The sequence below is a fragment of the Chaetomium fimeti genome (genome assembly GCF_033439085.1).
Source record: "Chaetomium fimeti strain CBS 168.71 chromosome Unknown B0H64scaffold_5, whole genome shotgun sequence".
Classification (NCBI taxonomy): domain Eukaryota; kingdom Fungi; phylum Ascomycota; class Sordariomycetes; order Sordariales; family Chaetomiaceae; genus Chaetomium; species Chaetomium fimeti.
In genome coordinates, this window is record NW_026944333.1 from 2,506,497 (window position 1) to 2,526,764 (window position 20,268).

A 20,268-nucleotide genomic window follows, 5' to 3' on the forward strand; every position below is an offset into this window, starting at 1 on the left:
AGCTCGGAAGTGCTCTCCTTGAGGTGAGCTCACTCTGGATAATGGGGAGAGGCTGCCAGTGGTAACCCCAGGCAATCGTTTAGTATACAAGTAGTTGGTGTGTGTTGAGGAAACGCATGACTCGGGATCGCACAGGTATTTTTTGTTTACACCCCAAATCACAGACTGCATGGAAACTCCTCGTTCTGTTTCTTTTCGCGATGCCGCAATTGGGAGCTCGAGCACCGATTGGCGAGCTGGAGCTTCTAACTACAGATTATCGTGCTTGCGTGCGCATTGCGGAAAGCTATCCGAGGGTGGGTCCGCACATGGGCTGTGGGCGGATCCACGGACACGAATTGGTTGGGTGGGGGGAATCGCTGGAACTCGCCGAGTTTGAAGGGTCCATTTGAGATCGAAACACAAATTCCCCGGTTCGGTTCCGAGTTTCCAGGCACAGCTCCTCGGGTCGCTCACGGCGCATGACAACCAGAAAAAGTACAGATTATAATTCTGGATTCGTACATACAGAGCCACAAGTACAATGACGGATGCCCTCGGTCATGGAAGTTACCACTGGAAAGCCACCGCAATATAAATAAGCGCTCTACTATCGGCTGGCAAGGCGACTGGACGACGGAGCGCGCATTGCATCAGGACACAGGTCCTGACCGCGTGTAATTGGCGTCTGCGTGGGTTGGGGCTGCAGCTCCCACTACACCAGACACGGCTCGGGAAGGGCGCAAACCAGGAGGCGCCGCCGTCGTGCCCACGAGCCTCGATTGCCGAACCACACCAGCCGCGTTTATCTTGTCGCATTCCCGCGCCCGCTCAGGCCGTCTCCTACCCGGGCATCGTCTTGTTTGGCCAATCGGGGCAACAGCTCCTGCACCATCGTCCGACGTCTCTTCGCTCGATAATTCCAATGCCCGGGCATCAACCCGATGCGCATTGCCGCCTCCAACACCAAGAACCCAAGAGCCATTGGGCGTCAAGGCTCGACACACAAGTTGACGCAACCGCCAGAGCCACGGCAGTGAACCGTCGTTGTTATTTTTGGGTCTTGTCGTACATACCATGTTGCTAAGTGAAACATGCGGACCACGTCCTCCCCACGCGTGTCCGGTTTCCCATCGACGATCCTGTGCCGCAACTGTCCGGAACTTTATGCAACCCCGTAACTTTAACTGGACTCAAATACGATTGCTTTAAGGTGAGGGTAAGGTTTGACTAAACAGGAGGTTCAAAAATTATTTTTAGTATTTTGATACAGTGTTAGTTAGTTAATCTATAGTCTGCCCCAATACCCAAGCGTTTAGTATTAGTTGGTATGCCCTGATGTTAGGTATCACCCTCTACTAAATCCGTATCAGTATTGGTTGGCGCAAACTGTGAGGTAACTCTTAAACTAATTAACTCTGCTACGTCCCCTTCCCCTCCTCCCCCTCTCGGTGTCCCCGTTTGACACCAACACACCAACCGGCATCGGGCCTAGCTCAGTGCCCGAATAATGTCCCGGAGCTGAGCTACCATCCGGGATATAGAACCGCTGGTCGAATCTCGACAACACGTAGGTGAACACCACGAAAAGTCCCACCCCGTAGTTGAAGAAATAGTAGCAGAGTTTGCCATGGTGCCGGCTGGGTTACGGGGGTGCCGTAGAAGTCGATGGTGGCTCTGAACACGGCGTCGAAAGCCAACAAGGTGGCCGTGGCGGCGAGCAGAGCGAACTCGATGCTTTTGTTTGTGCAAGACTCGACCAAGACTGGGATACTTTACACGTAACTCGGCCGGTTCCGGACTCTGCTAACATCCAATATCCGGCAAGGAAACTCCCAGCTGTATTTCTCTTCCTAGATCAGACGTCCCGGGTCACACAGAGCCAAGAAAGAAGACCCAGGTTGCAAAACAAGTTGAGAATACATCGCTACTCCATGGAATCCAGGCGCAACTAAGGGCCAAGCCCGAGGCGGAACCGGCGGGCTCTCATAACGTTGTTAGGTACCCGCATCCCAAGGCTAGGTATGTACTACGCCCACTACCCCCCTTTTCAACCACGCCCCTTTACTCACGCTTAATCGTCCCATCCTCGACAAGCTTATGAAGCTGGTTTCGCAGATCCGGAATCATAGCCACCACCGCCTCCTCTAGCTCATAGTCCACCTTCACCCTCACCACCACGAGACCGCTGACCGCCCTCTCGATCATATCCTGGAGTGTGGTAGTCTCCTGCTCGTCGAGCCCCAAACCGATGACGACAGCTCGCGGCGCCTTACGGTCCTTCAGATCAACCTCCTCGTTGCTACCCACGCCTTGGTGGCTACTAGGTGCCTGCGGGTCATCGCAGCAACGCCTGAGGTCCATCCCCGCATCAGTGAGGTCGTGGCAGGTCTTTACCACTGTTTTGGAGTTAGTTGTATAAGCTGTTGGCGCTATTTATCGGGGGAGGGTAGGACTCAGGCTGGGGGGTTGGGAAGCGTGGGAACCAGGCGAGAGGACGTACCATCGAAGTCGGGGAGAAGCTCATCTCGGATAAACCGGGCGAGTAAACTGTGCTTGTTGACGAAGGCGATAGGGATCGGGGTAGACATTTTGAGCTGAAGGAAGGTAGAGTAAGGCTGTGCTTGGTATAAGTGTGATGCTGAGGCCCGTGTTAGATGGATACCACCTTACTCTGTTGAGGCCGAGACGGAGGAAACGGGGAGCAGGTAAGAGGGAGAAAAATAGCTCTCTTATAAACGGCGGGGGAGGAGACGCGTTACGTTCCCTCACGTCTCCTCCTTTTGCGTCTGCCGATCTTGGTGATCGGTGACTTGTCTCTTGAAGCCGGTAATTGGATCCACTCAACTGCTAACACGTACATAGGAGTGTTTCAATTTCGGCTCTTCCCAGGGCATGCCGAGTGACCGGGTGACCAGATGGTCAGTCAAGTTATCGCGGCTCCCACGGGCACTACACTGCGCTGAAAACTCCCATTGATATCAATAACGGCCGTTCGCATGACACATCTAACCTACTTCGCCCACCCTGAAAACGGGACGTGGGCTCTAACAACAGGTGGGAAGCCCTGCAATTTAGCGAACTGCTGGTTTCGAGTCTTAAGAATTCCAGTCACCGGAACTGGGAACTGGGTGCGTCCTCGACATATCACAGAGTGAAAGGGTTGAGCAACCGTTTTACTTGTTGTTTTCTTTTGATACATCGTATATGCCTCGGCGTCCGCCGCCCCCGTCCACAATGCGGCGGGTTTTGGTAGGAGACCTAGGCCAACGTATCGCTAGACCCTCGCCCCTCTAAGCCTCCTGTCCTTGCTGTATGTGACGGCACGACCAGAAGCCAGGGTTGGCGTTTTCATTACAAGAAGTAGTCAGGGGTCCCTGAAGGGTGGTGGTTAGTGACGGCGCAACATCTGTGACGAGCGGAAAAACTTACTCCTCGAGACCATGGGTTCACCAGCTCTCGGGCAGGGGTCGAATTGCAAGCTAAAATCCCAGTTAGCGGACGGGTCGGAATGAATAGCCACGGCCACATACAAGGTATATTTCAAGTGCTCGTCGATCTCCATTATCGCGGCCTGGTTGCCGCATCTGTAGCAATAGTTGGGCGCTGCAGGCACATTAGCGAATGGAACCAGTAACAACACACTGCAGGGAACCAACCAGAGAAGATGGTCACCACATTACGGTCCTGCGACCAATTGTAGCCTTCCATGACAAGCTGATGCGCTCGGGCAATCAAGGTCAACCCGTTGTTGTGGTTGAACGCCTCTGATATATCCTGGCCGAAAGTGTACCCCGCACCGCGGGGTGAGATTCCCCAGCCGCACCGGTCGTCGGGGTCGGACCACAACAGATCGCACATGGGCCCCTCGTGGGGCACCTCTTGGATCCGGTCCAAGGCTCTGATGTTGTCGAGGGTGTCGATGCTGGGCGACAGACCGCCGTGCAAGCAGAAGATCTGGTTGTCGATCAGGGCGGTGAGCGGCAGGTAGTCGAAAAGGTCGGTAAAGTACTTCCACACGTTGGCGTTGCCGTACTTGCGCAAGCACTCGTCGTAGAAGCCGTATACCTGTGTGATTTGGCGTGATTCGTGGTTGCCGCGCAAGATGGTGATGCGCTGCGGGTATCGGATCTTGAGCGCCACAAGCAGGGTGACAGTCTCGACCGAGTAGTACCCTCGATCGACATAATCCCCTGCGCAACACCCAATCGTCAGAATATCAAGGCGGCCTCGCTCACGACGTGGGAATATCAGCCTGCCGTGCCATACCCATGAAGAGATAGTTGGTGTCCGGGTTCGGCCCGCCAATCTTGAAGAGTTCCATCAAATCGTGAAACTGGCCGTGGATGTCGCCGCAGACAGTGACGGGGCATTTCTGACGAGGTTAGTCTATCGGGGAAGAACGTCTCGATGGCGACCGCGATCGGCAGGGCAGCCACATACGACAGGTTGTACGTTGGACTCTTCTTGCAAGACTTCGCGTGCCTGAAGAAGGGGGTTGAAGTCAGTATACGCCCCCAATACAGAATGCGCAATCAACCGATAGGGGGTCTAATGGAGAATTCGATGTTCGCGGTTTGATGGAGGGGTGAGAAGCAAGGGGTGGGCAGCGAGCCTCGGCGGCGGTGGGGAAGGGTAGAGTTAGGGGGGCATCAAGAGGCAAGGCGGACCTTTTCACAGAGTCTCTGGACATCTGATTCGGCAAGTTGCTTGCATTGCATCAAGCTCTCGATCCAGCCGTCGAGAGTCGGAATGGTGGCCGGCTCGATGTTGGACGAACCCAGCTCGGTGGGCACGCGCCCAACGTCCTCCATGTTCGTATCCATTCCGTCAATTAATCCTTCGCTGAGCGATGTGCAAGTGATGGATCCAAGTAAGGACGGGTAGTATTTCGCTCGGAATGCGATGGGTGTGTTCGAAAGTGGTCGTGAAGATTGGGATCAATGACGTTTGTGTCCACTGGCCCGTCGTTTGTGGTCTCCCAGGCGCGGCGCGGGTCCAAGGTCTGGGTCAAAATTGGGCAGGTGGGCGGGTGTCGCCAGGGGTTGCTTCTTTTTGTTAAACTGGCGGGGATGTAGGCGAATGTCTCGACCGGACCTCCAAAAACAGGTGATGAAATGACAGCCGTTCGACTCGCGCAGACGCCTCAGGGTGAGGCTGATTCCAAAGCAAGGGTATAATACTCGAATGCGATGAGGGGAGAGCGCCGTTGTTTTGCTGAAATGCGGTGCTGAGGTCGGCACTGGCGCCTCTGGGTGGGTTCCTTGTGGTCCGTGCGAGAGCCTCCCCGCCAACTTTAAGTGGGCAGCCGTGGGAGCTGAGGGCTCAGGGGCCTCCACTCAAATGAGGCACCCCGCCGTGCCCGCTCAGCTTCTATTTCGGCCCCCATGTGCCCCTGCACCGACCTCATGGGAAGGATAGGGGTAAAATTCAACAGCCAAATTGGCACGGACGAAGGCGGGAAAGAAGAACATGTACAGACTAAATCGTAAATCATCACCATCAGTAGCTCAAAACACTCCATCTACACAATATCTAGCTCATGTAAGCGCCAACGAACAAGACCATCAAGGCCCCCTGAACGCTTCAAGCAGCCTGTACGCCCATGATCAACCCCAATCCCGCCGGCGCACTCGACCCCGGGCCTTCCGTCGCGGGCTTGACATTTTGGCCGACCAAGGTTCGGAAGTCCAGGCCCACCTCCGAGAGCATGCCGGCATGGTCCTTGGCCGTGTTCATACACCGCGTCCACGCCACGTCTCCCTCCTTCTCGCCGCTCAACTGCCGAGCCAGGATGGCATTGAACGTGTCCACCTCCTCCTTGGCCCACTTGACGCAGGCGCTCATCATGGGCGGCGGGAAGCACGCCTGGAAGCAGGTGACCGTGTTGCGGATGATGGTGAAGTAGACGAAGGAGAGCTCCCAGATGTACTGGTCCAAGTTGCCTTGGAAGATGCATTGCCTGCGGTTGGGTTAGCTAAAGAGGCTCGGGCTGGATAGGTATCACTGAGGTGCCTACCTGGACCGCTTTCGGATCGTCTCACTACGCGCTTCCAAGTACGCTTCACGCGCTCGGTCCTCAAAGCCCAGCCGGGTGAGCCAAGACACATTCTGCTTCGTCTTTTTCTGCTGACTGTGCGTGCCGACCAGCTCTCGAACGGCTAACGCCGCTAGCTTCGCTCGTCTCTCGTCGACCTTGAACGAGATGAAGTCTTGCGCGATGACATTATTCTTCAGCCCGTATGCCAGGTTCTTCAACTTCTCAATCAGAGCGACCGACGGCTCGATCTGCTGGAGGGCAATGTGGATATCGAGCTCATCCATCTGGCTTTCAACCCATCGAAGGTTCTGCTGCTTGCCATCCACCTCGATCAGCATGTCCTTGATATCGGACAGGGTTTCGAGCAGTTCCGTCTTCTGCAGCAGGCCCGGGTCACGCGAGGCAAAGTAGTTGATGGTCTCCTTAGCCTTGTTGGTAGCCTCCCTCTCGGACTGGAGGTTTCGCCGCAGCTCCTCCACTCGCTTCCGGATGTTGAGCATAAGGGCCCCTTTGTCGGGATCTGCCGGCTTTTCGGTTCGGTAGATAAAGGATTCGTTCTGGCCACCTCCCCGGACCATGATAGCATCGGCGAGCTTGTTCCTGCCGCTAGAGGAGTCGCTAGGCCCAGCCATATCCACCACCTCGACGTCCAAGAGATGCCAACATCGGTCGGCCACAAGTTTGGTCATGGGGGCACGGCTGTCCGCGGCAGCCGGCCCATCCGTCTTCCGCTTCTTCCGCGAGGCGATGAGCAGGTGGTCATTCAGCAGGAAGATCTGCATGGCACGCCGCGACCTGTACGTGGCATTATCCAGCTCGACCCAAGGCCCTGCGTTTTGCACCACATGACGCCCTGTGGTGTTGGGAAGAAACTTCTGTGAGCCCTCGACACTTTTGTACAGGGCCTGCATCTGAGAGCTCCAAAGCGCGGTCCTATCGGCAACGGAGCTTCTCTTGTCCCTCCGGCTCAACCCCGTGCCTATCTGACCACCGAAACCGGCGTCTTCCACGCTGTTCGAGCCCGAACGCAAAGCGGTGGTGTTGGCTTTCAGCTCTGCCATTAGATTTCGAAGAGTGCGCATCTCGCCCTTGAGCTTCTCGGCCTCCTTGCTGATCTTGATGAACTGGGTGCGGTTTTGGTACACGTTTTGTTGAAGATCGGTCGATGCTCGGCGCTTGAGCTTCCGCAGCGCCATTTCGTAATCGCGAATCTCGTCCTCGGTGGCTTCACTCAAAATCTCGGCAACATATTGCTCCGGTACGAGACCTGGGTCCCGAAGGGCTCGTACATCCACCTGTAGCCCAGCTCCTCCTCCCCCGACTTCGCTTCGCCCTCCTCTTGACGGTGGGGGCCGACGATCTTGGGCCTGGGAATTCACATACTGGTCGAGGCTGGGAAGTGCGGGCATTGGGTTTGCGGTCGGGTCGAAGTCGGCTGGAATGTTGTTGAAGCGCGTCGAGTATCGTCGCTTGACGAGATCTGAGGTCTGTACGTAGGGGGGTTAAGTCTTTTTCCTAGTACCGAACGGACCAAAGATGCAAGCTCACCGTCGCACTGCTCTGGGGCGGGGGTCGCGGGCGAGGCGGGGGAACATCCGCCGCGGCTGGACGCCCCGGAGGCCCCCGCGTGCCGGCATCTTGTTGCAAGATAGGTCCGGAGATCTTGATGGACGGCCGACCCTTCCTCTTCCCACTGCGCAGCGATATCTTGGAGCGTTCCTCAGACATGGTACACAATTGGCACGCGCGGCATGAACCTTGGGAAATAGACAAAACGAAATATGGCAATGGCAATAAGAAAGTGAACCCGGTTCTGCCCCAACCAGATTCGAAGAAACGAAGTGATTGCAGCCACAGCCGATGATGCGCAATCGCCTGGTTACAGTGACAATCCTGTGTCCGTTTCACAGCTGCAGCAAAAAGTGGGGACGAAACTGCAAGCTACCCGGCTTGGTCTGTGCGTTTCAGCTTCCTTGCAAAGGCCAGGGTAATATTCGTAATGTATTGGAGTTATTCGTATAAATTACACCTGTTGGGGGCGTCGATGCACCTTCTTGGTTTCTGTATTCTCGCTTTTCCTTATTTGATCCTATTTTATTCACCTTTCTTTTCTTTGCCTCTCATTCTACTGTCATTTTCAATTTTTGCAATTTTGTTTTCATTTTCCATTTTATTATCTCGAATATCTCCTTCCCATGTTCTCATCTCCTCTATTTCCTTTAAACTTTTAGAGACCACCTTCGCAAGCGTCCTCCAGTGATGTAAAGTACACCAAGAGCCCTCTGCCTATTTGAGGTTTTGTCAATACTCGCTGCAGTTGTGTTCCAGATGGATCTGGAGCTGGACGTAGTTGAACTCCTCAAGGTACTGTCTTATTTCTTCGACCACGGGGGGCCATCCGGTCTCGTCTGATACGTAGTCCAGCGACACGTAGACGGTGATGGGGTTGTCCTCATGGCGGGGGGAGAACCCGAGTCTGAAGAGACTTAGTGTGTTCATACACCCTTTTGTGGCGTTGTGGTCTTCTAGAATTTCGGATACCCGATCCTGAATATACGGCCAGTCCCTTTGTAACCCCCTAGCAAGGATCTCCGTTGGGACTAGAGATAGGTACTTTTTGAGCGTGAGCTCTTCGGCAATCATCTCCACAGCAATGTCGACACCACGAAGCTTCTCGCTTGTGAGCCGCTTCGAGTCAACGAGCTTCTTCACCCTACGTACCACCGCCCCCCAGAGAGCTGAGGAGCCGTCCTCCCAGGGTGCCACGATGAGGATAGTTGGTCGGCCCTCCCGTGACGTGAAGTTGACGGAGACGACGCCGCTCACGTTCTCAGCAGAGAGGATCTTCTTCGTTTCGCTCTCCAAGACGCCTTGGCCGAGCTCATCGGATATGAGGCTGCACCGCGCGTCCCACTCGTCGGTCAGGGGAAGCGGAAGTGCAGGCGGGGCTCCGACACGGAGCCGAACATTGGAAATTTCGAAGTCACCAGCGTCGCTAGAATCGGAGGAGGTGGCTCTCGTGGGGCGATACCGCTCGGGTGGGCATATTTCGAACATGTCGGACATGGTGAGAAGACCGAGAAAAAGATGATAACAAAATCTGACTACAAGTTTGACTTGGATGTGTGAGGTGGGAGCGTACCTACTATTTCTACCTGGTTATTAGAGTAGGAATAAGTGTGTGAAAAAGGGACATTCTCTTTTTTACATGTGACATATCGCTCATTATTACGTCAAGCACCGTTAAGCCTCGATCTTAGCATTGAAGTTGAACGTAACCGAGTCATCGATGACACTCGGATGCATCGTCATCAACTAGTCGCCCCACATGCCATGAGATACTGGTAAAAGTTGAGAGAATTGATCTCGATCTGGCCTCGTCCCGTGGTTGTCTACATAGTAAAAGCCCGGAGGCATAATCCGCGACTCCAACTTATGTTAAATACTATGCAGTGATGAACTCACACAAACACACGTGTTAGTGTATTTGATGACCGTAAAGGACATTCCCGCTAGTCGCGAGTATCGACAAGGTTGTCAAGTGCTTTTCCGCGCAAACATACCAGGAACCCAGCCCTGTGTTGTCAAACAACGACAACTTGACCGGGTGAGGAGATACGGTGCGCCCTCGGTCGGCTTCCTCGAGAATCCCGCGCCATGCAAAAATACCGAATGTTGCACTCCACGTCTTCACGTCTCGCCGTTTTGAGAACGGCTGCCTGGGATGGCCGCGCCAGCTATTGCGGCGAGATGCCGGTATCCTGGGGGGCTAGCCCGGCAAAAGGGGTTCCGGCTCGGACGACGAACGCGTTCCGAAGAGCCCCATGTCATGAGCGACACCATCGGACTCAAGCCCCACTCGGTTGACCGGGACCCTTTGAGGTGGTGGCCGCGCATGATGAAATGATGAAATCACGATGCTACTGTCGACAGTACTATCCACGGATAGGCTTACGCGGCCTCATAAGCCTCGCCGTCTCGAGTATTGAATCTTGAATTCTCAGCGTGCTATACCGGGATCGGCCCCCGGACTCGGCCGTAACAAGCTCGGCCTTCGCAGTCGGGAAAATGCCGTATCCCGGGGGCCTTGCACTACCTCTCTTCCGGTGTATAAAGGGAGCGTTGGGTCACCATATTACTACCCGTATAAACACCTGTCCACCGAGTAAGACATAGCACACAACTTCACAAACACCACCTTACCCGGCTTTCACACTGCTCCCTTGTCGCTTTCGAACATTCATCATGGCATCCGCCGTCGCAGACACCCTAGAGGCACTGTCCGAGACGCTGGCCAAGGCCGCCGAGGACCTCCGATCGGGTAGTCTGTCGCTTGAGAGTGACAACTTGCAGCGGATGGGCCTGCTCAAGGCCGGCGGCGACCTCATCAATGCCGTCAGTCTTCCTCAGGACAAGATTGTGCTGTGGCTGCCACACTTCGCCCACATGACTGCCATTCGGCTCTTCATCAAGTGGAAGGCGTTTGAGAAGATACCCATTGACGATGGCGCAACCATTTCGTACACGGACTTGGCCGCAACGCTGGGCGCCGACGTGTCGCTGATCAGTAAGACACCCATCCTCCCCATACGACCCAAACTCTAGTCCAGCTGACACGGTCTCCAGCACGTTTTGCCCGAGTCCTCGTGGCGAACGGCACCCTCGAGCAAATCGGAGGTGACTCGGTGGCCCACACAAAATTCTCCAAGGTCCTCACCACTGCCAACCCCATCTGGGCTATGATGCAGCTCGGGTATGTTGAACAACGCCCCCGTTCGCTGAAGAGCGACTGGTCCTAACACCCAGCACACAGATTCGACAGCCAGCTCTCCGCGTGGGTAGCCATGCCCAAGTACTTCGACCAGTACGGCATCGCGGCGGAGCCAAAGGACCGCCTGCAGACGATCCTGGCCTTCGCCGAGGGCAGCCTCGGCTCCACCGTCTGGGACATCCACCACTCCTCCGAGGAGCGCCTCAGGGTCTTCATGCTCGCCATGGGCGTCATCGAGGAGCACATGCCCGCGCTGGGCGCCTACGACCTCAGCTGGGCCGTGGAGGAGGTCGGCAAATCCGCCGACCGGCCGCTGGTGGTCGATGTCGGTGGAGGCAGGGGACACGCGCTCAAGGGTATCTGGAAGGCGACCCCCGGGATTCCCAGGAACCGCTGTGTGCTTGAGGATCTGCCCGAAGTGGTGGAGGCAGCGAAGCGGGAGGACCCTGAGATGGCTGATGTCCAGACGGTTCCTGTGGACTTTTTCAAGGAGCAGCCTGTCAAGGGTAAGCAAGCCTGTTTGTTAATTTCTACGCCCAAGATGCGCCGGCTGACTGTTCCTTTTAGGGGCCCTGGTTTACTACATTCGTCGGTGCCTGCACGACTATTCGGATGACGAATGTGTGGTGATGCTGAAGCACCTCTCAGGGGCCATGGCACCCGACAGCAGACTGCTGATCGTCGAGACGATGCTCGGAGACCAGCCATCGGCGTTCCAAGCGGCGATGGATCTTTCGATGCTGACCATCTCAGGCAAGGAGAGAACGCGGGCGAACTTCGAGGATATTACCGGCAAGGCGGCGCTCAAGATCACCAAGGTTTCTCAGATTCCCGGGGGTAGCGCTGTCATAGAGTGTGCCTTGGCTTGAGTGGCAAGTCGGGAAATGGCGAGTTTTCTTTTTGAGGGTTGGAAATATATATGTGTGTATGTACGTACATTAACTGTGTGAGAGAGCCACTGCAACTGGAACTCAACTTCCCACTTCGGAATAATCGAGGAGCGAGGCTGGAAAATTTATTTCATAGTCAATTTTAAAATAAACGACGGCTGTATAACGCTTAGACATCTGATAAATGAGTAGAAAGCGGTTCTGTTTGCGTAACCGTCCAGGTACTTGAGTATTTCGGGTTATTTGGGTATGCTTGTTTGTTGTAACTGCGCATGTTTCTCGAACCAAAACAAGAGGTCCGGCCACCACAGCGAAGAACTCCCTAACCAGGGAAGTCAAGCGGGGGCTAACAGGGCTGAGTGGTGCACACCACCCTGCGCACGTGTGGGTCCATCAAGACCCCACCGAAATTTTGGAGGAACCTCGAACAAAGCTTTGTAGGGGACCGATTAACGAAATCGGCATCCTCTAACCTTGGAAGTTTCCGCACATCAACAGCCCACCCGATCCGCCCCCCTCCCACGTCTCTCGAGACCTATCCGATTATTTTACTTCACAATGTCGGCCACAACATCACGAACCGCCGTAGTTGCGACAGCAACCGTCGCCGCCGTGGCGACAGGCCTTCTCGGTATGCCTACCCCAAGGGTGACGACATCGCCTTCAACCCACCATGATGACTGACTGTGACCCGTCACCGGCCAACAGCATATGCCGCCTACTTTGACTACCGTCGCCGCAACAGCGCCGAATTTAGGAGACAATTGCGCCGCAACCAGCGCCAGCAACAACGCGCGGAAAAGAGCCAGGCCGAGGCCGGCGCCGCCGAACAGCGCCAGTCTATCAAGGACGCCGTCGACGAGGCCAAGGAGGAGGGCTTCCCGGCCAGCGCGGAGGAGAAGGAGGCATACTTCCTGGAACAGGTCCAGGCGGGCGAGGTTCTGGGCGCCGACCGTACGTTTGGTTCCTTGGTTGGGCTTTGCCGGTTTATGCAGGCGATGATGGCTAACGTTTTTCTCCCTCAATTTAGCTTCTAAGGGTCTTGAAGCTGCGCTCGCCTTCTACAAGGCTCTCAAGGTGTACCCCACTCCCGGAGACCTGATCAACATCTACGACAAGACCGTTTCCAAGGTACGCGAGCTGCCCAACCCCGCTCCTAGTGACCAATGACTTGCTTACACGACATGACTTACACAGCCCATTCTGGACATTCTTGCCGAGATGATCGCATACGACGGCAGCCTCCGGATCGGCACCTCGTACACCGGCCCGGCCGGCGGCGGCGTCGACGTTGCGGAACTGATGCGCGAAATGGGCGAGATGGGTGCCGTGCCGGGCGTTGGCCTTGACTAGTCCCCCCCCGCCTGATCGCCGGCGCCCCGGAGCGTCGAGAGACACACCCCGGCGGAGGTCAACAGAACCTCCCTCGATTTTACCAAAGTACCATGGCCTCGACTCACAGGTTCCAGCGCCATTGGACGATACGATATCATCCCCCTTTCCCGGGGAGGGGGCATACTGGCCCGCTGAGCTAAAAGGAGCTAGACATAGGACCAGGTGTAAGAGTGAAGATAACTGTATACATAAAAATGCATTACGGAAGTAGCAAGAGCGCAGGGTTGCTTTTAGCTTAATGAGAACACTGCACTTATTACGAAGCAAATCAGCAGGTCGATAGAGAAAGGTATGTACCTATCATTCCTATCCCATCGCCCAGCTGCGTTCCGCCAGTCTACGTAGCTTCAATAGGCCGCCCCTTCCGATCCACCCTCTGATCTCTCGGATCAAACCCGCCATTGCCCCACGTCGCCCACTCGGGCGTCGCCGCGCCCATGTAATCCTCCGGGCTGAAATCCCCATCCAGCCCCTTCTCCTCCAGCAGCTCAAAGAACCTGTCATAGTCGATCAGCGTGTGCCACTTCCCGTCCACTAGGAAGCGCTCGCTCGCGAGCAGGATGCAGCAGCTGTGGGCGTGCTCGGCCGCGATGCCGTACTCCAAGCCGCGCTTGCGCAGCGCCCGCTCGAGGGCGACGACGAAGTCGCACACCTCCTGGTAGAAGGGCACGTTGGCCATGGTCAGGCCGGCATTGCTGGAGGTGGACGTGCCGCAGTAGGTGACGCCCTTGACCTCGACGAAGCAAGGGAGCCCCTTCTCGACCAGGTCGGCGTACCCCTCGGCCTCGTCCTCGATGTTGAAGCCCTTGACCAGCGTCAGGCGGAAGACGGTGCGCTGGCGGAAGCGGCGCTCGCGCAGGATGTCGAGGCAGCGCTGGAAGCGCTCCCAGAAGTCGCGGTGCAGCGGGCGGTCGATGCGCCGCAGCGACTCGCGGTTGGACGCGTCGATGCTGACGTACAGCTGCGTGACGTGCTGCAGCGCCGCGAGCTGGTCCGGGTGCTGCGCGTTGCAGACGAGGAACGATGAGATGCGCTCCGCGTGGAGCATGGCTAGGAACTCGTTGATGTGCGGGTAGAAGATGGGTTCGCCGACCAGCGATAGCGCGCAGTGCCGTACGCGCATGGCCTCGGCGAACCGCTCGGCCCGCACCCCGGGCACGCCGCGCATCATCTTGATCTTTTTGTAGTGGTTCTCCTTGACGCCGTCGAAGATTAGTTGGGGCGGGTCCACTACCCAGCGCCAGGTCGTGCCGACCGGGTTGGTGCCGTGGCGCCAGCAGAAGACGCATTTGTTGGAGCAGGAGAGGGAAGGGGTGGATTCCATGCACTGGTGGGAGTTGATTCCGTAAAAGGAGAATTTGTAGCAGGATCCCCGACCGCGGAGGGCTGATTTGGTCCAGCGGCAAATCTTGACCCCTGAGTGGGAACCGACGATCGAGTAACCCTGTTTTGTCAGGGCCGCGTAGGTGGGTGAGCTCTTTGGTACCATCTCCTTCACTGTGGCGCTGGTGACCTTTTTGGACACTGGTTTTCCTTCCGTCGTGAAATCAATCGCCAGTGGTGCCGCCGGCTTCTTCTGATCGGGGCCGTCCGCCCGCGATAGCTCCATGATCCGGCCGATGTCTTCGACATCTTCGAGGCTGCCAGAACTCCGCCCCTTGGTGGCCTTAGACACGGAGACCTCTTCAACCACTACTTCTCCGTCATCTTCCGCCTCTTCTTCGTCGTCGCTCTCCAGAGGATCTCCAGAGCCTGGGACCCCTTCTCCCAACGCCCCGGTTTGTTCCAGTTGCTTGAGAACATCCGTCAATCCGGTTCGCCACTCCAACAACCTCTCCTTTCCGTCCCTTTTCCAGTCACCCATTCCCAAAGGATATGCGCGTTTCCGCCCACTCAGTTTGGCCATCCACCTGTCGACCTCCTTTGCCTGGAAACAGAACCCCTCCTCTTCGGTTGGCCACCCCTCCCTATCCCCCAAGCCAAACACTGAGTATCCCAGAATCGGAGCGAGCGGGGAGGTATCGATGCGGAAGTCATGGTGAGTTTCTTGGAGGTGTTCGAGGAAAGTGTCGTTAATGCAGTCGATGTTGTAGCTGGGGATAACGAAGAGATAAAAGACGTCCGTCCGCTCGGACTCGGACTTTGGGGGTGTGATGAAGTATTCGTCGAAGTCAATCTCAGCTAGATCCAAAACCTGTGGTGGCAGGAACTTGCTGTCTGGTTTCCCTTCGGCAGAACAACCCAGGGTGCTTGCTAGCTCTTGCGTGAAGGCCTGGGCAATCTTCGGCGTGTTGGCCGTTAATGACGAGAAGAACACGAGGACCTGAATGTTGCGTGCCTCGCCCTCAGCCTCTACGCTCCCACGCCCCTTCTTGCTAACGTCGCCTTTTATCCTCCTTGGGCCTTGCTTTGTCGCCCTCTTTTCATTTGTTGTCCCTGTGCTTTCGGATCCCTCGGAGTCGTCCTCCTTTACCACCACCAGTTTGGGCTTCTCGTCGACGTTGATCTTCTCGCTCGGAGCGACCTTCTCGTAGGCCTTCGGGAATGCTTGTAGTCCTTGCTTTGACTGGGTTGAATGGAGGTAAATTCGCAGCAGGCTCAGCACGAACAGGGTCGACATGATAATCGGAATCCGGTGTTCATGCCATAGCTCCAGGACGTCTGCCAAAGCAAAGAAAGGTGTTAGTCCCAACCCATTGCCTTGAAACGGAGAACCGGAGGGCTGCCATACAATGTGTGATCTCCGCCATGATAGAAGGGCTCACGCCCCGACTATCGGGGAACATGGCTGCTAAACGCTCTCCCGGAGGGTGTGTATATAGCACACCTGGGAATCCCGATGGAATTGTCTTGTCGCAAAAAGTTTGGAGACCCCGAATCGTGCCCCGCATCAACGTTCGGTTAAGCTTATCGCACCTTATCCTCTTGCGCCACTCGCTCCACCCTAACCAAGGCAAGGGGTACGGTACACACTCATACGTTCAATTGCATGGGCTCTTGGGCAGGATCTCAACTGGGAGTGAGTCGAATGTTTCGTTGGCTTCTAGTTTGGAACATGGGGTTATGAGGACTCAATCCGGCTTGACAAGGTCTCGTTGTGTTAAATGTAACCTCCAAAACCTCACCAAGAACAACGGCTTTTTAATATACACATAAATACACCTATGCTCTATCAACGATTCAGTCTCCTCACTCAACTAGTTGCGAATGCATTACCGCACTCTATATCCTCAGGTCTGCCACATCCTCATCCTTATATGCTTCGTCGTCCCCCCCCTCGATAGGGCCTCCACTTCGCCGTCTTAACGCGCCCATTTCGCTCTCATCTCCAGAACCCAAGGCAACACTGCCGTCGCCCTCCGCTTCCTCTCCATCTTTCGGAGATCCCTCGTCCTTGCGTCCGATAATCACATTTCCTGCCACCAACAGAGCCGCACCAAGCCACCACAGCGGTGGGAGGCTTTCGGAGAAGATAATGAAGCCGAAGACGGCGGTGATGACAAAGTTGGCCGATGTGTTCATGATGGAAACCTGGGTCGTCGAGTTGCCTTTGGCAAGAGCGGTTGTGAAGAGCGTCCACATCTGGGGTGGTTGTTAGCTGGCCGGACGAGGGCATATTTATAGGGGAGCGCGAAGTTGAGTGGGATAACTCGGATGACAAGGTGATAGTGAAGCGAGAGGTGTAGTCAGACGGCGTCAACTACAGGTCTCAGACAAAAATAACATGAAAGCGTCAACTTACCACACCGTTGAATACTAGATTCAATCCGAAAAATGACTAATTCGTGGTTCACATGTCAGCTTCTTAGAGTGCACACTGCACCCGGATGAAATCCATGAGATGCAAGCACAAATTCACACTTACACCTCGCACAATGACCTCAATGGCACTCTCCATACTCTCAAGCCCCAGCATGCGCGCAATGCCTAGCGAGAAAGTACTCGTAAGCTCCGTTGTCGTCCTGCAGTCACCATCCCGAATCAGCATCATCGCCAAAACAAACCACCCCCCTAAAACAACCATCACCCACACCTGTAAACTCACAGCTTAGCAAAGACGCCATTGAACGCCGCGCACGCCCCACTCGCAAGCGCAAAAACAATCCACTGGTTCCGCTGCGCCCAGCTCCGCGTATCCGGCACCGGGGACGGCGACGGCGTCTCAACACCCAGACCGGGGGCGGATGCCACGCCGTCATCGTCAAGGAACGGCCGGCCTTCGTCGGCCGAGGAGGAAGCGGAAGGGTTCATGTTAGTAGCGGCAGCAACAACAGGCCGTTTCTCATTTTTGGCCGTGGTTGACCGCGTGGCTCTCTTCCTGAGATCTGGCGTTGAAAGAGGCGCGGCGGCTGCTGTGGTGGCGGAAGAGGCTGAAGGGGGTGGTGGTGGTGGTGGTGCTGATTCGGACGCAGGCGCGGGCGCTTCGGGATGGCGCTTGCGCGGGCGGAGGGTGGGCATTGTTTGAGATCGATCCCGCGGTCCGGAAAGGGTGGGTCGGGATTGTGAGGTAAGGCTGGGCTTTTGCGGGGAGCGACACAAGGGAATCCGCCTGTTTGGCGCGTGTACCCGGATGCAGCGGGAAGTGGATTCCGACTACGGGGTTGGACGGGCTTGGTGTAAGGTACCTGCTGCGGGACGTTGGTTGCAAAAGGACACCAGATTGCGTTGCCTTCCTTCATTTTGGGGGTTTAATCGAAAACAACCAAGGCTTGTTTCCAAAAGGGGTAAAACGCGTTTATTACAGGGGCTGGGCGATTTGCATGCTCTCTCTGCAAAAGGGGTCAAGAATGCAACTCGGATTTACCCGTCGCCATTGAGTTTGCGCTAGAATTCATGTTATAAAAGTAGGGCCTTGTGCTAAGCTGATCTCGTGCGACGACCTCTCCTTATCCGTTACGCCATGCCCTTAGATGCAGTTTCTGAGACCGTAATGTGCTCCGATGCCAACGCCAGTCATAACCCAGTTCCCTGAAAAGACAACCCTTATGAGGTATCAATGTTGAAGCATTCTGAAACGGTTGGCGGCAACTCGTAGGGGGCTAAGGCGGTAGCCTCTCCGTCTGCACCGCAACCTCAACGGTGCGTGCCATTCCAACTCCAATCCTGCCTCCGCTCCCTGCATGCTTCATTGCATGCTTCATTGCATGCTCCGTTCCCCTCTTTACTCCCGCATCCACGCCGTCTCGCGCTGGAGGGCCGCCTAATTCATCTCCCTTTTCACCTTCACTTCTGACGTTGAGTTCCGTTTCCGACGTGGAGTGTTTTCCTACTTCTCCTCGGTCTTCTTAGAACTGCAACTAACGATCTTGACCTTGTCGGCCACGACCGTATTGCTGCCATTGTCGAGTTTGAAGGTGACGTTACGGATGAGGAAGGTCCAAACTTCGTCGCAGAATCGGTAAGTGTCGAGAGAACCCTACGTAAAGACGCCGGCCGGGTTAGAATCAGATACTGAATGGGCGCATCAGGCCCGCCCGATCCGGCGCGGACCGAACCGCCACAGTCGCCTTGTTTTCGGGGCTATAGAGGGTTATTCACCTTGAAGGTCAAACGTGACTTAACCTTTTCCTGCAGAGTCTCGGAAATGACACGGTCGAACTGGGTGAGGACCTTCATGGCGAGTTGTGGGTCGATGCGCTCGTCGCCAATTAACTCGTCCAGGGCGTCTGTCAAGGCAACGCCGAGACTGCGAGAGCGAGCGTTAGCCAAAGACGGTTTCGCAGAGACATGTATATTGTTGCGCAAATGCCAAACGGGTAAACATACCTCCCGTGACGATACAAATCATAATAGTTATTCGTAGAAGTCGCCATTTTGTCTCTTGCTTTTTCGCCGTTTGTAAGCGATGAGCAGGTCGGTATTTGTAGAGGGGCAAGTTGGCGGAGTTCGGGGGAAACGCAATGGGGTTCGTTCCCATTCGGTCACGTGATGCTGGTTGCGCAGCAGCAGCCTTGGCAGGCAGTTGGCGGCGCGGCTGCAGCGCCGCCTCGATTCCGTTTACCAGGAGCTTCGTGGTTGGGAGTAACGACCATCAACTCGACCTAGGAAGCGCAACTTATCACCAATTACCGATTCCTCCGGATACGCCAACGGCAACACAACACCGACAAGATGGGATACTCATACTCATACTCATACGGAGTCGGCGGGATAGGGTCTACCCTAGCGATTGTGGGAGCTTGTGAGTTGGAGCTGCACCATGCAGTCGCATCAATGGCTGAGAGTGCTCTTGCTGACGATGTATTTTGTGCAGATATGCTCTTCACTGGCAGTGGTGAAGCTTTCAACGTATGATCGCATCCGAACGAATCCATCGATACCGCGCGATACGGCTATACTCACACGACGAATCTCTAGGTCGGTGCCTTCCTCGAATCCGTCTCGCCGTACGCGTGGGCAGACTTAGGCATTGCGCTCTGCATCGGACTCTCGGTAGTTGGGGCAGCATGGTATGCAACCTGACACCCTTTTCCCCTCCGGATTCCGTAATAACCTCCGGGTTTTCGCAGGGGTATCTTCATCACCGGCTCGTCCATTCTCGGCGGAGGCGTCAGGGCCCCGCGCATTCGGACCAAGAACTTGATCTCCATCATCTTCTGCGAGGTCGTCGCCATTTACGGTGTCATCATGGCCATCGTCTTCTCGGCCAAGATCAACCCGGTCGAGGGCGAGGCAGCGTGGTCTGCCGACACCTACTACACCGGCTATGCGCTCTTCTGGGCGGGCATCACCGTCGGCATGTGCAACCTGATCTGCGGCGTTGCCGTTGGTATCAACGGGAGCGGCGCCGCGTTGGCGGATGCTGCCGACCCTACTCTGTATGTTTTCCGAGCTCTCCGCAGCAACCTCCCATTGCATTGATGCTGACAGTTGGCAGCTTCGTCAAGATGCTCGTGATCGAGATCTTCAGCTCCGTCCTGGGCCTCTTCGGCCTGATCATCGGGCTACTCGTGTCCAACAAGGCGCCCGACTTTGGCAGCGCTTAGAAGTCTCGGCCCGGTTACAAACTCACCCACACATCCACGAATCTCTCAAATTGGATTCAGACTGCAGCGGCAAGCGTGTCTGTGTAGCTTCATTATCTCGGCGTTTTGGAAGAGGGCAGGGGCGGTCAACGGGCATGACCGGCATCATCTCAGTGTAGAAGTGTACTGTACAGAAGAGGTTCGTCAGGTCATATATTGTTTGGTTAT

The 20,268-nt window shown here is 55.7% G+C and overlaps 10 protein-coding genes across 10 annotated transcripts; 3 read left to right on the forward strand and 7 right to left on the reverse strand.

The window, feature by feature from the left end:
- Nucleotides 1–2,043: 2,043 nt before the first annotated feature.
- B0H64DRAFT_375398 (uncharacterized protein) lies at nucleotides 2,044–2,570 on the reverse strand (the record flags this gene model as incomplete). The annotated part of the gene is made up of 2 exons (XM_062802413.1): nucleotides 2,044–2,378; nucleotides 2,483–2,570. The coding sequence occupies 2 exons, from the start codon at nucleotides 2,568–2,570 to the stop codon at nucleotides 2,044–2,046; spliced, it is 423 nt and encodes a 140-aa protein (XP_062658143.1).
- Nucleotides 2,571–3,333: 763 nt separating this feature from the next.
- On the reverse strand, nucleotides 3,334–4,793 carry B0H64DRAFT_325062 (Metallo-dependent phosphatase-like protein; the record flags this gene model as incomplete). Its single annotated transcript, XM_062800681.1, has 7 exons — nucleotides 3,334–3,356; nucleotides 3,412–3,461; nucleotides 3,513–3,585; nucleotides 3,639–4,172; nucleotides 4,249–4,354; nucleotides 4,423–4,464; nucleotides 4,650–4,793. 7 exons carry the CDS (start codon nucleotides 4,791–4,793, stop codon nucleotides 3,334–3,336), a joined length of 972 nt encoding a protein of 323 aa, XP_062658144.1.
- Nucleotides 4,794–5,452: 659 nt separating this feature from the next.
- B0H64DRAFT_401166 (Cullin repeat-like-containing domain protein) lies at nucleotides 5,453–7,903 on the reverse strand. The gene is made up of 3 exons (XM_062804138.1): nucleotides 7,568–7,903; nucleotides 5,999–7,506; nucleotides 5,453–5,941 (listed from the first exon to the last, which is right to left on the reverse strand). The coding sequence occupies exons 1-3, from the start codon at nucleotides 7,745–7,747 to the stop codon at nucleotides 5,566–5,568; spliced, it is 2,064 nt and encodes a 687-aa protein (XP_062658145.1). The 5' UTR covers nucleotides 7,748–7,903; the 3' UTR covers nucleotides 5,453–5,565.
- A 193-nt stretch (nucleotides 7,904–8,096) lies between these two features.
- On the reverse strand, nucleotides 8,097–9,332 carry B0H64DRAFT_401167 (uncharacterized protein). The gene has a single exon (XM_062804139.1). The coding sequence runs from the start codon at nucleotides 9,083–9,085 to the stop codon at nucleotides 8,321–8,323; it is 765 nt and encodes a 254-aa protein (XP_062658146.1). The 5' UTR covers nucleotides 9,086–9,332; the 3' UTR covers nucleotides 8,097–8,320.
- A 642-nt stretch (nucleotides 9,333–9,974) lies between these two features.
- On the forward strand, nucleotides 9,975–11,659 carry B0H64DRAFT_425354 (O-methyltransferase-domain-containing protein; the record flags this gene model as incomplete). The annotated part of the gene is made up of 4 exons (XM_062805682.1): nucleotides 9,975–10,586; nucleotides 10,646–10,772; nucleotides 10,833–11,296; nucleotides 11,358–11,659. Exons 1-4 carry the CDS (start codon nucleotides 10,265–10,267, stop codon nucleotides 11,657–11,659), a joined length of 1,215 nt encoding a protein of 404 aa, XP_062658147.1. The 5' UTR covers nucleotides 9,975–10,264.
- Nucleotides 11,660–12,016: 357 nt separating this feature from the next.
- Nucleotides 12,017–13,338, forward strand: B0H64DRAFT_401174 (mitochondrial outer membrane translocase complex, subunit Tom20 domain-containing protein). The gene is made up of 4 exons (XM_062804140.1): nucleotides 12,017–12,311; nucleotides 12,389–12,634; nucleotides 12,711–12,811; nucleotides 12,878–13,338. The coding sequence occupies exons 1-4, from the start codon at nucleotides 12,239–12,241 to the stop codon at nucleotides 13,031–13,033; spliced, it is 576 nt and encodes a 191-aa protein (XP_062658148.1). The 5' UTR covers nucleotides 12,017–12,238; the 3' UTR covers nucleotides 13,034–13,338.
- On the reverse strand, nucleotides 13,315–15,941 carry B0H64DRAFT_401176 (uncharacterized protein). The gene is made up of 2 exons (XM_062804141.1): nucleotides 15,807–15,941; nucleotides 13,315–15,736 (listed from the first exon to the last, which is right to left on the reverse strand). Exons 1-2 carry the CDS (start codon nucleotides 15,859–15,861, stop codon nucleotides 13,413–13,415), a joined length of 2,379 nt encoding a protein of 792 aa, XP_062658149.1. The 5' UTR covers nucleotides 15,862–15,941; the 3' UTR covers nucleotides 13,315–13,412.
- Nucleotides 15,942–16,032: 91 nt separating this feature from the next.
- Nucleotides 16,033–17,846, reverse strand: B0H64DRAFT_401178 (uncharacterized protein). Its single transcript, XM_062804142.1, has 4 exons — nucleotides 17,121–17,846; nucleotides 16,941–17,037; nucleotides 16,818–16,853; nucleotides 16,033–16,657 (listed from the first exon to the last, which is right to left on the reverse strand). The coding sequence occupies exons 1-4, from the start codon at nucleotides 17,531–17,533 to the stop codon at nucleotides 16,298–16,300; spliced, it is 906 nt and encodes a 301-aa protein (XP_062658150.1). The 5' UTR covers nucleotides 17,534–17,846; the 3' UTR covers nucleotides 16,033–16,297.
- A 10-nt stretch (nucleotides 17,847–17,856) lies between these two features.
- B0H64DRAFT_401182 (transcription initiation factor IIA, gamma subunit-domain-containing protein) lies at nucleotides 17,857–18,927 on the reverse strand. The gene is made up of 3 exons (XM_062804143.1): nucleotides 18,842–18,927; nucleotides 18,614–18,761; nucleotides 17,857–18,491 (listed from the first exon to the last, which is right to left on the reverse strand). Exons 1-3 carry the CDS (start codon nucleotides 18,886–18,888, stop codon nucleotides 18,342–18,344), a joined length of 345 nt encoding a protein of 114 aa, XP_062658151.1. The 5' UTR covers nucleotides 18,889–18,927; the 3' UTR covers nucleotides 17,857–18,341.
- A 149-nt stretch (nucleotides 18,928–19,076) lies between these two features.
- B0H64DRAFT_401185 (ATP synthase subunit C-domain-containing protein) lies at nucleotides 19,077–20,257 on the forward strand. Its single transcript, XM_062804144.1, has 5 exons — nucleotides 19,077–19,256; nucleotides 19,329–19,363; nucleotides 19,433–19,524; nucleotides 19,585–19,893; nucleotides 19,953–20,257. Exons 1-5 carry the CDS (start codon nucleotides 19,187–19,189, stop codon nucleotides 20,059–20,061), a joined length of 615 nt encoding a protein of 204 aa, XP_062658152.1. The 5' UTR covers nucleotides 19,077–19,186; the 3' UTR covers nucleotides 20,062–20,257.
- Nucleotides 20,258–20,268: the final 11 nt, after the last annotated feature.

Bases quoted from the DNA above. Each gene is read 5' to 3' on its own strand.
- B0H64DRAFT_401166 (XM_062804138.1), bottom strand. From the start codon at position 7,747: ATGTCTGAGGAACGCTCCAAGATATCGCTGCGCAGTGGGAAGAGGAAG. The intron at 7,507-7,567 runs GTGAGCTTGCAT...CCCTACGTACAG, and splicing joins CGCCCCAGAGCAGTGCGACG to ACCTCAGATCTCGTCAAGCG. The intron at 5,942-5,998 runs GTAGGCACCTCA...ACCCAACCGCAG, and splicing joins ACGATCCGAAAGCGGTCCAG to GCAATGCATCTTCCAAGGCA.
- B0H64DRAFT_401174 (XM_062804140.1), top strand. From the start codon at position 12,239: ATGTCGGCCACAACATCACGAACCGCCGTAGTTGCGACAGCAACCGTC. The intron at 12,635-12,710 runs GTACGTTTGGTT...CCCTCAATTTAG, and splicing joins CGAGGTTCTGGGCGCCGACC to CTTCTAAGGGTCTTGAAGCT. The intron at 12,812-12,877 runs GTACGCGAGCTG...TGACTTACACAG, and splicing joins ACGACAAGACCGTTTCCAAG to CCCATTCTGGACATTCTTGC.
- B0H64DRAFT_401176 (XM_062804141.1), bottom strand. From the start codon at position 15,861: ATGTTCCCCGATAGTCGGGGCGTGAGCCCTTCTATCATGGCGGAGATC. The intron at 15,737-15,806 runs GTATGGCAGCCC...TTGCTTTGGCAG, and splicing joins CATGGCGGAGATCACACATT to ACGTCCTGGAGCTATGGCAT.
- B0H64DRAFT_401178 (XM_062804142.1), bottom strand. From the start codon at position 17,533: ATGCCCACCCTCCGCCCGCGCAAGCGCCATCCCGAAGCGCCCGCGCCT. The intron at 16,854-16,940 runs GTAAGTGTGAAT...ACCACGAATTAG, and splicing joins TTGAGGTCATTGTGCGAGGT to TCATTTTTCGGATTGAATCT. The intron at 16,658-16,817 runs GTAAGTTGACGC...CAACCACCCCAG, and splicing joins ATCTAGTATTCAACGGTGTG to ATGTGGACGCTCTTCACAAC.
- B0H64DRAFT_401185 (XM_062804144.1), top strand. From the start codon at position 19,187: ATGGGATACTCATACTCATACTCATACGGAGTCGGCGGGATAGGGTCT. The intron at 19,257-19,328 runs GTGAGTTGGAGC...TATTTTGTGCAG, and splicing joins CCTAGCGATTGTGGGAGCTT to ATATGCTCTTCACTGGCAGT. The intron at 19,894-19,952 runs GTATGTTTTCCG...GACAGTTGGCAG, and splicing joins GATGCTGCCGACCCTACTCT to CTTCGTCAAGATGCTCGTGA.
- B0H64DRAFT_401167 (XM_062804139.1), bottom strand. From the start codon at position 9,085: ATGTCCGACATGTTCGAAATATGCCCACCCGAGCGGTATCGCCCCACG.
- B0H64DRAFT_401182 (XM_062804143.1), bottom strand. From the start codon at position 18,888: ATGGCGACTTCTACGAATAACTATTATGATTTGTATCGTCACGGGAG. The intron at 18,762-18,841 runs GTATGTTTACCC...TCGCTCTCGCAG, and splicing joins GATTTGTATCGTCACGGGAG to TCTCGGCGTTGCCTTGACAG. The intron at 18,492-18,613 runs GTGAATAACCCT...GTCTTTACGTAG, and splicing joins AGTCACGTTTGACCTTCAAG to GGTTCTCTCGACACTTACCG.